This window comes from Ylistrum balloti, unplaced genomic scaffold, assembly GCF_031769215.1.
Source record: "Ylistrum balloti isolate Yb309-2 unplaced genomic scaffold, AGI_CSIRO_Ybal_v1 Utg372094, whole genome shotgun sequence".
Lineage (NCBI taxonomy): Eukaryota > Metazoa > Mollusca > Bivalvia > Pectinida > Pectinidae > Ylistrum > Ylistrum balloti.
The window spans coordinates 34,176-49,561 of record NW_026783006.1 but is presented as its reverse complement, the minus strand read 5'-3'; the positions used below and the strand labels follow the sequence as shown (position 1 = coordinate 49,561).

The 15,386-nt window shown below is 35.9% G+C and overlaps 1 protein-coding gene across 1 annotated transcript in view; it reads right to left on the bottom strand.

Annotated features, from left to right (window-relative positions):
• Window positions 1-916: 916 nt before the first annotated feature.
• LOC132564240 (uncharacterized) overlaps window positions 917-15,386 on the bottom strand; it is a gene marked incomplete at its 3' end in the record, with an annotated part of 30,128 nt that continues 15,658 nt past the window's right edge. Inside the window, exons 2-3 of the mRNA XM_060228909.1 lie at window positions 1,511-1,659; window positions 917-1,063 (exon numbers count right to left, since the gene is read on the bottom strand). Coding sequence (XP_060084892.1) covers window positions 917-1,063; window positions 1,511-1,659 — 296 coding nt within the window. The remainder of the gene's footprint in view (window positions 1,064-1,510; window positions 1,660-15,386) is intronic.

Below are 15,386 nucleotides of genomic sequence, written 5' to 3'. Positions count from 1 at the left end.
GATATTACACGATGTTAGATATTGATATCACTACAAACATCACTTTTCACCGAAATTTATCGATATTACACGATGTTAAATATAAATCACGAACAAACATCACCTATCACTAAAATATGTCGATATTACACGATGTTAAATATTACATCACGTACAAACATCACCTATCACTGAAATATGTCGATATTACACGATGCTAAATACTACATCACGAACAAACATCAACTATCACTGAAATCTGAAGATATTCACAATGTTGAATTGTAATCACGAACAAACATCACCTATCACTGAAATCTGGAGATATTACACGATTTTAAATTTCGTTCACTACAAACATCACCAATCATTGAAATATGTCGACATTACACGATGTTAAATATTACATAACGTACATACATCACCTATCACTGAAATATGTCGATATTACACGATGCTAAATACTACATCACGTACAAACATCAACTATCACTAAAATATGTCGATATTACACGATGTTAAATTGTAATCAGGAACAAACATCACCTATCACTGAAATATGTCGACATTACACGATGTTAAATATTTATCTCACCACAAACGTCACTTATGACTGAAATCTGTCCATATTCACAATGTTAAATTTTAATTACTACAAATATCACCTATCATTGAAATATGTCGATATTGCACGATGTTAATATTACATCATGTACAAACATCACCTATCACTGATATCTGTCGATATTACACGATGTTAATATTACATCATGTACAAACATCACCTAACAATGAAATATGTCGATATTACACGATGTTACACACATCACAGACACATGTTAAATATTTAATACAAGTGGAAGAAAAGGCCACAAACATCACCTATCACTGAAATCAGTCGATATTACGCCACGCCATACCACACACTACAACCTACCTGATCTGGCTTTGGCGAACAAACTCAGAGTGGCGTTCTTAGCTGTGACGTCACCAGCAGGAAAAGTGTCGACGTTGAAAAACAGATGCATGGAATCGTCATCAGGATGATCCCACATGTCTCTGTCAATGGCGTCTGGCAGCTCACCTTCAACATGTTCATAGTCAATATATTATAGAGAAGGAAATTCAAAACATTGATTTTTTTTTTGTTCCGAATGATAAAAAGGAAAAGAAAGACACATACAATTTATCTGAAGTCTATATATTCTAGACAAGACGGACGCATTCATTATACCTAAAGTCTATACATTCTAGACAAGACGGATACATACACTGTACCTAAAGTCGATATATTCTAGACAAGACGGACATAAATATATTAACATATTTTATATATTCCGGATAACTAGTGCAAGGAATATTTGTTAACGGCTAACAATTAACTATGACTTTAAAGTTAAGATCTTGTGTTTCACTTCCGAGTCATATTTGAGCAGAATGTTGTTTATAGAAATCTGTCCATCACTTCAGACTGAAATTCTACTGTGTAATTTTTAAAGTTCAGTTCCATATACATTTAAAATCTACTAACATGATGCAGAATAACAGCTGCGCTCTACCATGGTGAGATTTCGTATATATCGAGTGTAGTCATAAGGCCTTTCGAGACGACTACTGTCAACTGTTGGCAGAGTGTTCCATCCCATTTCTCTCATAAAGTTTTGCCGGATTCTGTGTAACCTGGAAATACACTGTAGTTAATCAAATGATCTGCCAATATACTGTTCAAAAGTTGGGTAGAAACTGTGTGTTTAATTTTTGTTTTCATTACGCAGATACAAAGAATGAAGAACAAAAATCAAAAAAGAAACCAAAACCTATTTGTAATGGTTATATAACTTTCTTCTACAAATGTATGTAATAGAGGTCATTATTTATTTCAATGCCTCCGCTAGAAATCGAAACCGGGACCCCTGGCTAATTAGTCTGACGCTCAACCAATCGAGCTAAAGACTATTAATTATAGACAAATGACATACAGCTCTATGTTACACAGTGACTGTTTACTACTGAAAACTGACATAAAGATCTCCATTACAATTGACTATTTATTATAGACAAATGACATACAACTCTGTCTTACACATTTAGATATTTACTATTGACAAATGACATACAACTCCGTCTTACACATTGGATATTTACTATTGACAAGTTTAACATACACATTGCATCTTTAATATTGATACTGATACACAACTTTACCTTACATAATGACTATTTACATTTAAATGTAACATGGAATTCTGTCTCAGACTGTGACTTTTAATTATTGACAACTGACATACAACTCTGTTTCATACAGTGATTTCTGACACCTAACATGCAATTCTGTTTCAGAAAATGACAAATGACACCTGACATACAGCTATCTCTTTCAGTGAGTATTTACTATTGAGAACTGACATACAAGTCGCTCTTACACTGACTATTTACTATTGACAACTCACATACAAATCTGCCTTACAATTGACTATTTCTTATAGACGATTGACATACAACTCTATGTTACACAATGGATATTCACTATTGACAACTGACATACAACTCCCTTTTACACATTGGATATCTACTATTGACAACTGACATACAACTCCGTCTTAAACATTGTATATATACTATTGACAACTGACATACAACTTCGTCTTACACATTTGATATTTACTGTTGACAACTGACATACAACTCCATCTTACACATTGGATATTTACTGTTGACAACTGACATACAATTCTCTCTTACACATTGGATATTTACTATTGACAACCGACATACAACTCTCTCTTACAGTGACAATTTACTATTGACATCTGACATACAACTCCCTCTTACACATTGGATATTTGCTATTGACAACTGCCATACAACTCCGTCTTACACGTTGGATATTAATTGTTGACATCTGACATACAACTCTCTCTTACAACAACTGATATAAGTACATAGGCGAACATTAAAATATTAGATAGTATCATAAAACAGTCACATCAATATACACAAGAATGTACTATATTATTCATCAATCTTGCGGCTCCGTCCCACAGATGTGCAATCTAAATTCACAAAGATCACACAGTTCTGTCCTTCAAATACAAAATTGATTCTAACGATACATACTGTTGGCTTCTTATCAAGGGGGATAACTCCAGTCGTCGTATGCTGTATTTGCTATTTAGCGCGCGTTTATTTCTATCGGACGTTTATTTTTATTGCTCCATGCTTATGCAATTTTGATATAGCATTCTGTAGATAAGGATTTATCTCAGAATTGATAATTTAAAAAAAAAAAAAAAACATTGACCCAACAACACTCTTAAAGACCGCTCTGGCAATATGTTTAGAATGTTCAAAGAGATCCTTCGATGTTGCCTAGTTTGGGCCTTTGTCACGTACCTAAGGTAGGGTTCACTAAATATTTGTTATGTAAATATTTTTGTTGTTTTATGCCGTTATATGGTAAAATACCATTTTTAACCTCAAATGAGAAGACAAGCAATGAACATTAGACGTCACAGGTTCTATATCCAACGTCTACTAGTATTAGACGAGAGAGTTTCTACAACCAACATTCATTAGACGCCAAAAGTCATAAAACCAACGTCCATTAGACGTCACAGGTTTTACAACCATAGTCCATATATGTCGAAAGTTCTAAAACAAACGTCCATCAGACGTCACAGGTCATACAACTGACGATCATTAGATGTCACAGGTTCTACAACCAACGTCCATTAAACGTCACAGCTTCTACAACCAACGTTTATTAGACGTCACTGGTTCTACACCCGTCAAAAAGACGTCACAGCATCTACAACCAACGTCCATTAGACGTCACATGTCATACAACCAACGTCCATTAGACGCCACAGGTCCTACAACCAGTGCCAATTAGACGTCTGAGGTTCCATATCCAACGTGCAATAGACGTCAGAGATTTTACAACCAACGTCCATTAGACTTCAAAGATTCTACAACCATCGACCATTAAAAGTCACAGGTCCTACAACAAACGAGAAATAGACGTCAGAGGTTCTACAAACAGCGTTCATTAGACGTCACAGGTACTACAACCAACGTCCATTAGACGTCCTAGTTTCCACTCCCGTCAAATAGACGTCACAGCTTCTACAACCAACGTCCATTAGACATCACAGGTTCTATAACCAACGTCCACTAGAGGACACAGTTTCTACAACCAACGTCCATTAGACATCACAGTTTCTACAACCAACGTCCATAAGACGCTACATGCTCTAAAACCATCGTTCAATAGACGTAAATTGTTCTACAAACAACGTCCAATAGACGTCAGACATTTTGCAAACAAAGTCCATTTGACGCCACAGGTTTTACAACCAACGTCCATTAGACGTCACAGGTCTTACAACCAACGTCCATTAGACGTCACATGTCCTCCAACCAACGTCCATTAGACGTCATATGTCATACAACCAACATTCAATAGACGTCACATGTACTAAAACCCAAGTCCAATAGGCATTACAAGTTCTACAAAAAACGTCCATTAGACGTCACATGTCATACAATTGACGTACATTAGACGTCACATGTCATACAACCAACATCCAATAGACGTCACATGTACTACAACCCAAGTTCAATACGCATCACAAGTTCTATAAAAAACGTCATTTAGACGTCACATGTCATACAACTGACGATCATTAGATATCACAGGTTCTACAACCAACGTCCATTAGACGTCACAGGTTCTAAAACCAATGTCCATTAGACGTCACAGGTTCTACAACCAACGCCTATTAGATGTCATTTATCCTAAGACCAACGTCCATTAGACGTCAGAGGTTCTACAACCAACGTCCATTAGACGTCACATATACTACAACGAACGTCCATTAGACTTCATAGGTTCTATAACCAACGTTTATTAGACATCACTGGTCGAACAACCAACTTCCATTAGACGTCAATGATCCTACAACCAACGTCCATTAGACGTCACAGGTTCTACAACCAACGTCCAATAGACGTCACAGGTCATACAAGAAACGTCCATTAGACGCCACATGTCCAACAACGAACGTCCATTACATGTCACAAGTCCTATAACAAACTAGAAATAGAGGTCAGAGGTTCTACAAACAACGTTCATTAAACGTCATAGCTACTACAACGAACGTCCATTAGACTTCATAGGTCCTACAACCAACGTCCATCAGACGTCAGAGGTCATCCAACGAACGTCCATTAGACGTCACAGGTCCTACAACCAACGTCCATTAGACGTCACAGGTTATAAAACCAATGTCTATTAGACGTCATAGGTCGAACAACCAACTTCCATTAGACGTCACTGATCCTACAACCAACGTCCATTAGACGTCAGAGGTTCTACAACAAACGTCCATTAGAGGTCACAGGTCCTATAACCAACGTTCAGTAGACGTCACACGTCATAAAACGAACGTCCATTAAACGTCACAGGTTCTACAACAAACGTCCATTAGAAGTCACAGAATATGTAACTAACGTCCATTAAACGTCACAGGTTCTACAAACTAATGTCCATTTGACGTCACAGGTTCTACAACAAACGTCCATTAGACGTCACAGAATATATAAACAACGTCCTTTGGACGTCACACGTCATATAACCAACGTTCATTAGACGTCACACGTCATAAAACCAACGTCCATTAAACGTCACAGGTTCTACAACAAACGTCCATTAGACGTTACAGAATATATAACTAACGTCTATTAAACGTCACAGGTTCTACAACAAATGTCCATTAGACGTCACAGAATATATAACCAACGTCCATTAGACGTCACAGGTTTTCCAACCAACGTCATTCAGAGGTCACGTGTTCTAAAGAATGCACTTTAGAGGTCACAGGTTCTAAAGAATGCACATTAGTGGTAACAGGTTCTATATAATGTCCATTAGAGGTTACATATTGTAAAGAATGTCCGTTAGAGGTCACAGGTTCTAAGGAATATCCATTAGAGGTCACAGGTTCTAAAGAATGTCCATTAGAGGTCATAGGTTCTAAAGAATGTCCTTTAGACGTCACAGGTTCTGCAAACTAATGTGCATTAGACGTCACAGGTGATACAACCAACGTCCATTAGACGTCACAGCCCCTACCGTCAATGTCCATTAGACGTAACAGATTCTACAACCAACGACCATTATACGTCACAGATTCTATAACCAATGTCCATTAGACGTCACAGGTACTACAACAAACGTTCATTAGACGTCACTGGTCATACAACCAATGTCCATTAGACGTCACAGGTTCTACAACCAACGTCCATTATACGTCACAGATTCTATAACCAATTTCCATTACACGTCACAGGTTCTACATCCAACGTCCATTACACGTCACAGGTTCTACAACCAACGTTTATTAGACGTCACACGTCATATAACCAATGTCCATTAGACGTCAAAGGTTCTACAACAAACGTCCATTAGACGTCACAGATTATATAACCAACGTCAATTAGACGTCACAGGTTCTACAACAAACGTCCATTAGACTTCACAGAATATATAACCATCGTCCATTAGACGTCACAGGCTTTCCAAACAACGTCATTTAGATGTCACGTGTTCTAAAGAATGCACTTTAGAGGTCACAGGTTCTAAAGAATGCACATTAGTGGTAACAGATTCTATATAATGTCCATTAGAGGTTACATATTGTAAAGAATGTCCGTTAGAGGTCACACGTTCTACAGAATGTTCATTAGAGGTCACAGGTTCTAAAAAATGTCCATCTGAGGTCACAAGTTTTTAAAAATGTCCATTAAAGGTCACAGGTTCTAAAGAAGGTCAATTAGAGGTCACAGGTTCTAAAGAATGTCCATTAGAGGTCACAGGTTCTAAAGAATGTCACTAAGAGGTCACAGGTTCTAAAGAATGTTACTAAGAGGTCACAGGTTTTTAAAAATTGTCCATTAGAGGTCACAGGTTCTAAAAAATGTCCAGAAGTGGTCACAGGTTCTAAAGAATGTCCATTTGAGGTCACGGATATTTTAAAATGTCCAATAGAGGTAACAGGTTCTAAAAAGTGTCCATTAGACTTCACTTGTACTAAATCATATCTATTTGACGTCACTTATTCTATAGAACTCCCAATGAACATCACTGATTCTAAAGATCGACCAATGGACATCACATATTCTAACGTCACAATCGTCTGTTAAACATCAGTGACTAGCAGTGGCATGACACGTCCATTTGACGTCACTCATTTTCCAGATAAATTATTGGAAGTCACTCATTCCTCAGACGGTTGATTAGAAGCCCTTCATTCTTCAGATGAATATTTTAAAAATCACTGACTATATGGATTTTATTGAAGTCCCATTTATAGTCACAAATTCTATAAAAGGTTTAGTTTTATCACAAGTACAAGTGATGGTGACCGCTCCTTACAATTATTCTTCAAATTTTGATTGGAAACCCTTTTTTGTCATCTAGTGCTTCAATGGAAACTCCTCACTAGTACATTTGTTTTGTTGATAACAACTCCTTAGAACTAGGATTATGGCGATAAGCCTTTCACAGAACCATATTTTTAATTCTGATACAAAAATCCTCCTTTGAATTAGTATTTACATTTTGATAAAAGCTACACTATTTGGTATATTAAACGATGTAATTTAAGTTCGGAATTGTCTGTGGGTGTGTTTATCAATTTAATTCCTTGATAGGTGAATATATGGAATGTGCTGTACTAAAGGCGATCCATGCAAGGTCATTTCGCAACAATTTTTATTACGTCCGTAATGTCAAACATTATCAACGGCCTAATTAGATTGAAGAAAAAAATGCCAATTAGCCGTGTGCTATCTATTGACACAATACACATCTCTAACACAGACATGTACGCTCGGATATCCAGTTACAACATGTATCGTTGCTTTTGTAAACCGCCTTACAAATTATGAGTAACGGCTGACAGAAAAAAGTTCTTATTCAGTTTTGTAGGTTTGGATATATGAGGACACAATACATGTATCTCTAACGAGAAAGACTTACTACCAACAGACAACTACAGCTATTAGTGTATCATCAAACTACATCCATATTGCAAAAAAAATCCCTTTCTTTCTTATCACGTTATAAATAATTAATGGCGTAATCGTATGCATAATGACTAACGACTTTGGTCTTCTGCTGGTAAAAATTATGCTGAAATTTTGTTGTCTTCGGATTTTTTTTATATCTGTGACGTTATTACTTTTTATGTGTGATCTAGGTGTACACGAGTACTGATAATAATTGAACTGGAAATATTACAAGGAATAGTTGATATAGATGTTAGGTGTTCTCGATTACAGATAATAATTGATCTGGAGTTATTACAATGAATAGTTGATGTCGACGTTTTTGTCCATAATTTTCTTTCGGCTCTTGAAAAAAAAAATACATTGAATCTTGAAAACCCAAATAAGAGGATAAAGCCAAAACGAAGGCAAAAGAAACTCGAGAACCCAGATAAGGAGGATAAAGCCAAAACGAAGGCAAAAGAAGAAACTCCAGAACCCAGATAAGGAGGATAAATCCAAAACGAAGGCAAAAGAAACACGATAACCCAGGTAAGGAAGATAAAGCCAAAAAGAAGGGTTATGGTTAGGGGCTACGCTTAATGTAATAACGCTATTTTTATTACATTCAGCGGTGCAACTGTTACGTTTAATGTAACAATTATTTTTGTTTTTATTAAATTAAGCGCCGAAACTGTACTATTGACAAAATTAAGAAGGTCCTTAGTGTAATAAAGTCCGAAATGAAGGGGGCATATTGAATCTTTTGTTTTGTATTGTTATGTCGTTTTGGGTATTATTAAGGCCCCACATCGAGATGCGAATCACCCTGTTCGTCGGTCCGTCTGTCCATCCGGACAGCCGGATGTACGGACGTCAGCACTTTTGTTTTCCGATGATAGCTTCAGTTATGATTAGATTAATGATTAGAATGACATCAAACCTTGCATGTGGCTAAAATGCCAGTTACCTCACTTTTTGTATGCATACACATTATAATGATCCCCGTCAGCCCCGTGTCATATCAAAGACGTTTAAAATGGCACCTCCAAACCTTGATGGGAGCATACACCATTTTAGTATATTATTGCCATATTGTCTTGTAATCGACACGCAGTGTACTTCCGTAACAGAAAAAAAAATATATTACATTAAACGTAACAGTTGCAACTCTCAATGTAATAAAGAAAAGTGTATTACATTAAGCGTAACGGTCGCAACGCTTAATGTAACAATTATTACAGTACACAAAATAATTACTTAAACATTTGACATTTTCACACTGTTATGTTATGGTTTTATGCAGCTGTGTAAACATGGCACATTAGATCTTCGCACACTGGCATTGGAGTAAACACAGCGTATAATGTGTGTCCTACATTGATATCAGAAAGTTCACACATAGATTTAGGCCGTCACAATAATTGTTCAGCATATTACACGTTAACAATGCTCCGTTTTGTATTACATTTTCTAAAGTATAGCATTAATATTACACTGAAATTTAATATAAATGTTATAATGAAAAATAATCTTAATGTAATACTGACATATAACTTTAATGTTATACTGAAATATATTCTTAATATAATACTGAAACATAACTTTAATATGAAACTGAAACATAACTTTAATGTTATAATGAAATAAAATCTTAATGTAATACTGAAATATAGCTTTAATATTATACTGAAATATAACTTGAATGTAATACTGAAATATGTCTTTATTGTTATAATGAAATATATTCTTAATATAATACTGAAATACAACTTTAATGTAACATTGACATATAAAATACCTTCATTTACTAAGGAATCATAACATTACGAGTACAGCACTATCAAACAGACTTTATTTTTTCACTCGTTACCTTAATACACAAAAGTGACATTGATCATTTGTGTAATAAATAATAACGAAAGTGTATTTATTGAAATGTTAAATAAAAAAGTTCAAACAGATAGTAATGTATCACAATCACTCAATTACCCATTAATACAAAGTATCAATTTCTATCCGTAAAATCTATTCTTAGCTTTTTTCCGCTGTGAGAAAAAATAACATCGTACTGCGCTACGACATAAGTATTTTATTAAAAAATTACATCAATTTCCCACTTAGATATGACATCGATTTCCCATTGAGATATGACATCAATTTCCCATTAAGATATGACATCGATTTCTCATTGAGATATGACAACAATTTCCAACTGAGATATGACATAAATTTCCCATTGAGATATATCACTTTCCCATTGAGATATGGCATCAATTTCCCATTGAGATATGATATCACTTTCCCATTGAGATGTTGACATCAATTTCCCATTGAGATATGACATCGATTTCTCATTGAGATATGACATCAATTTCCAATTGAGATATGATATCACTTTCCCATTGAGATATGACATCGATTTCCCATTGATATATGACATCAATTTTCAACTGAGATATGAAATTAATCCCCAACTGAAGTGTACATTTTTCAATTTCCACTTAGCAACCACAATGTCAGTATTCTTCTCAGAATCGAAAATCATTTCTTAGAGAGAGAATGTTTTATTATGTGATGATCCTTACGAGCGATAACAATTTCCATTGAGAGATAGCATCATTCCTATAAAGGGAAAACGTCATTCTGCCAACGAGAGAAAAATATGTTAATATCCAATTGAGAGATAGCAAATCCCAAATGGGAGAAAACATGAAATTCACATTGAGAGAACCGTAATCCCAGTCAGTACTACTTTCTCATAGAGGACAAACTTCTACGCGAAAACACCAATTTCCAATTGTATCATGATATCTAGTCGCTACTACGCTAAAACACCAATTTCTATTGCACCGTGACATCAAATCGCTACTATCAAATTTCCTATTGCTACTACGCTAAATCACCAATTTCCTATTGCATCATCACAAGAAGTCGCTACTATGCTAAAACACCAATTTCCAATTGCATCATGATATCCTGTCTCCACTACGCTAACATACCAATTTCCTTTTGTACCATGACATCAAATCGCTAATACGCTAAAACACGAATTTCCTATTTCACCATGACATCAAATCCCTACTACGCTAACACACCAATTTCCTATTGCACCTTGAGGTCATGTCTCTACTACGCTAAAACATCAATTTCCATTTGCATCAGGAAATCACATCTATACTACGCTAAACCACCACTTTCCTATTGCACCATGACATCAAGTCGCTGCAACGCTAAAACACCAATTTCCTAGTACACCATGACATCAAATCGCTACTACGCTAAAACACCAATTTTCTATTGCACCATGATATCAAATCGCTACTACGCTAAAACACCAATTTCCTATTGCACCTTGAAATCACATCCCTGTTACGCTAAAACACTAATATCCTATTGCACCTAAAAATCACATCCATGCTACGCTAAAACACCAATTTCCTGTTTCACCATGACATCAAATCGCTACTACGCTAAAACACCAATTTCCTATTGCATCATGACATCAAATCGCTACTACGCTAACACACCAATTTCCTATTGCACCTCAACATCGAATCGTTACTTCGCTAAAATATCAATTTCCAATTGCATTATCAAATCACGTCTATACTACGCTAAAACACCAATTGCATCATGAAATCACGTCTATACTACGCTAAAACACCAATTTCCTATTGCATCATGATATCAAATGGCTACTACGCTAAAACACCCATTTCCTATTGCATCTTGACATTACGTCCCTCTTACGCTAAAACACCAATTTCCTATTGCATCATGATATCAAATGGCTACTACGCTAAAAGATAAATTTCCAATTGCATCATGATATCAAGTCTCCACTGCGCTTAAACACCAATTTCCTATTGCATCATGACATCTAGTCGCTACTACGCTAAAACACCAATTTCCAATTGCATCATGAAATCACGTCTATACTACGCTAAAACAACAATTTCCTATTGCATCATGATATCAAATGGCTACTTCACTAAAACACCAATTGCATCATGATATCCAATCGCTACTACGCTAAAACACCAATTTCTTATTTTACCTTGACATCAAATCGCTACTGCGCTAAAACACTAATTTCCTATTGCATCATGACATGAAGTCGCTACTATGCTAAAACAACAATTTCTTATTTTACCTTGACATCAAATGGGTTCTGCGATAAAACACAATATCCTCTTTCACCATGACATCAAATCGCTACTACGCTAAAACACCAATATCGTATTTCACCTTGACATCAAATCGTCACTACGCTAAAACACCAATATCCTTTTGCACCTTGACATGAAGTCGCTACTACGCTAACACACCAATTTTCTATTGCATCATGACATCAAATCGCTACTACGCTAAAACACCAATTTCCTATTGCACCGTGATATCGAATGGCTACAACGCTAAATCATCTATTTCTTATTTTACCTTGACATCAAATCGCTACAGCGCTAAAACACAATTTCCTATTGCATCTTGACATTACGTCCCTTTTACGCTAAAACACCAATTTCCTATTACATCATGATATCAAATGGCAACTACGTTAAAACACCAATTTCCTATTGCACCATGACATCAAATCGCTACTACGCTAAAACACCAATTTCCTATTGCACCTTGACATCACATCCCTACTACGCTAAAACACCAATTTCCTATTGCACCATGACATCAAATCGCTACTACGCTAAACCAACAATTTCTTATAGCACCTTGACATCAAATGGCTAATACGCTAAAACACAAATTTCCTATTTCACCATGACATCAAATCGCTACTACGCTAAAACACCAATTTCATATTGAATCATGACATCACGTCCCTACTACGCTAAAACACCAATTTCATCTATTGCACACCAATTTCCTATTGCATGACATCATGTCTCTACTACGCTAAAACCTCAATGTCCAATTGCACCATGACATCAAATCGCCACTACGCTAAAACACCAATTTCTTATTTTACCTTGACATCAAATGGCTACTGCGATAAAACACAATTTCCTATTGCAATATGACATCAAGTCGCTACTACGATAAAACACCTATTTCCTTTTGCATCATGCTTTCGAATGGCTACTACGCTAAACCACCACTTTCTTATAGCAACTTGACCTCAAATGGCTACTACGCTAAAACACTAATTCCCTATTTTACCTTGACATCAAATCGCTACTACGCTAAAACACCAATTTCCTATTGCATCATGATATCAAATGGCTACTTCACTAAAACACCAATTGCATCATGATATCAAGTCTTCACTGCGCTTAAACAACAATTTCCTATTGCATCATGACATCAAGTCGCTACTACGCTAAAACACCAATTTCTTATTTCACCATGACATCAAATGGCTACTACGCTAAGATACAAATTTCCTATTTCATCATGACATCAAGTCGCTACTACGCTAAAACACCAATTTCTTATTTTATCTTGACATCAAATGGGTTCTGCGATAAAACACAATTTCCTATTGCACCATGGCATCAAGTCGCTACTACGCTAAAACACCAATTTCCTATTGCATCATGACATCAAATCGCTACTACGCTAAAACACCAATTTCCTATTGTATCATGATATCGAATGGCTACTACACTAAATCATCAATTTTCAATTGCACCTTGACGTCAAATCGCTACTACGCTAAACCAACAATTTCCTATTGCAACTCAACATCGAATCGTTACTTCGCTAAAATATCAATTTCCTATTGCACCATGACATCAAATCGCTACTATGCTAAAACATCTATTTCCTATTGCATCGTGACATCAAATCCTTACTAAGCTAAAACACAAATTTCCTATTGCACCATCACATCAAATGGCTATTAAGCTAAAACACCAATTTCCTATTGCACCTTGAAATCACATCCCTGCTACGCTAAAACACTAATTTCCTATTGCATCATGATATCAAATGGCTACTACGCTAAATCACCAATTTCCTATTGCACCATAACATCAAATCGCTACTGCGTGATAACACCCATTTCCTATTGGGTATTGACATTACGTCAATCTTACGCTAAAACACCAATTTCCTATTGCATCATGATATCAAATGGCAACTACGTTAAAACACAATTTCCTATTGCACCATGACATCAAATAGCTACAAAGCTAAAACACAAATTTCCTATTACACCTGGCATGACGACCCTACTACGCTAAAACACCAATTTCCTATTCCACCATGACATGAAATCGCTACTACGCTAAAACACCAATTTCCTATTGCATCATGACATCAAATCGCTACTACGCTAAAACACCAATTTCCTATTGCATCATGATATCAAATGGAAACTACACTAAAACACCAATTTCCTATTGCATTATGACATGAAGTCGCTATTACGCTAAAACATCAATTTCCAATTGCATCATGATATCACGTCTATACTACGCTAAAACACCAATTTTCTATTTCACCATGAAATCAAATGGCGACTACACTAAAACACCCAATTTCCTATTGCATCATGACATCTAGTCGCTACTACGCTGAAACATCAATTTCCAATTGCATCATGAAATCACGTCTATACTACGCTAAAACATCAATATCCTCTTTCACCATGACATCAAATCGCTACTGCAAGAAAACACCAATTTCCTATTGCATCTTGACATTACGTCCCTTTTACGCTAAAACACCAATATCCTATTGCATCATGATATCAAATGGCTACTTCACTAAAACACCAATTGCATCATGATATCAAGTCTTCACTGCGCTTAAACAACAATTTCCTATTGCATCATGACATCAAATGACTACTGCGATAAAACACAATTTCCTATTGCACCATGATAAAACACCAATTTCCTATTGCATTGACATCAAATCGCTAAAAACAAATTTCCTATTGCATCATGACATCAAATCGTCACTACGCGAAAACGCCAAAGTCCTCTTGCATCATGACATGAAGTCGCTGTTACGCTAACACACCAATTTCCTATTGCACCATGACATCAAATGCATACTACGCTTAAACACCAATATTCTATTGCCCAATGACAACAAATCTCTACTTCTCGAAATCACTAATTTCCTATTACATCTTGACATGAAATGGCTACTACGCTAAAACACCAATTTCCTATTGCATCATGACATGAAGTCGCTACTATGCTAAAACACTTATTTCCTATTGCACCTTGACATTAAGTCCCTCTTACGCTAAAACACCAATTTCCTATCATCTAAATTGCTAAAACACCAATTTCCTATTGACATCAAATGACTCACTTGATATAATCTACGTTAAAACGCCAAATTCCTATTGCAATATGACATGAAACCGTTACTATGCTAAAATA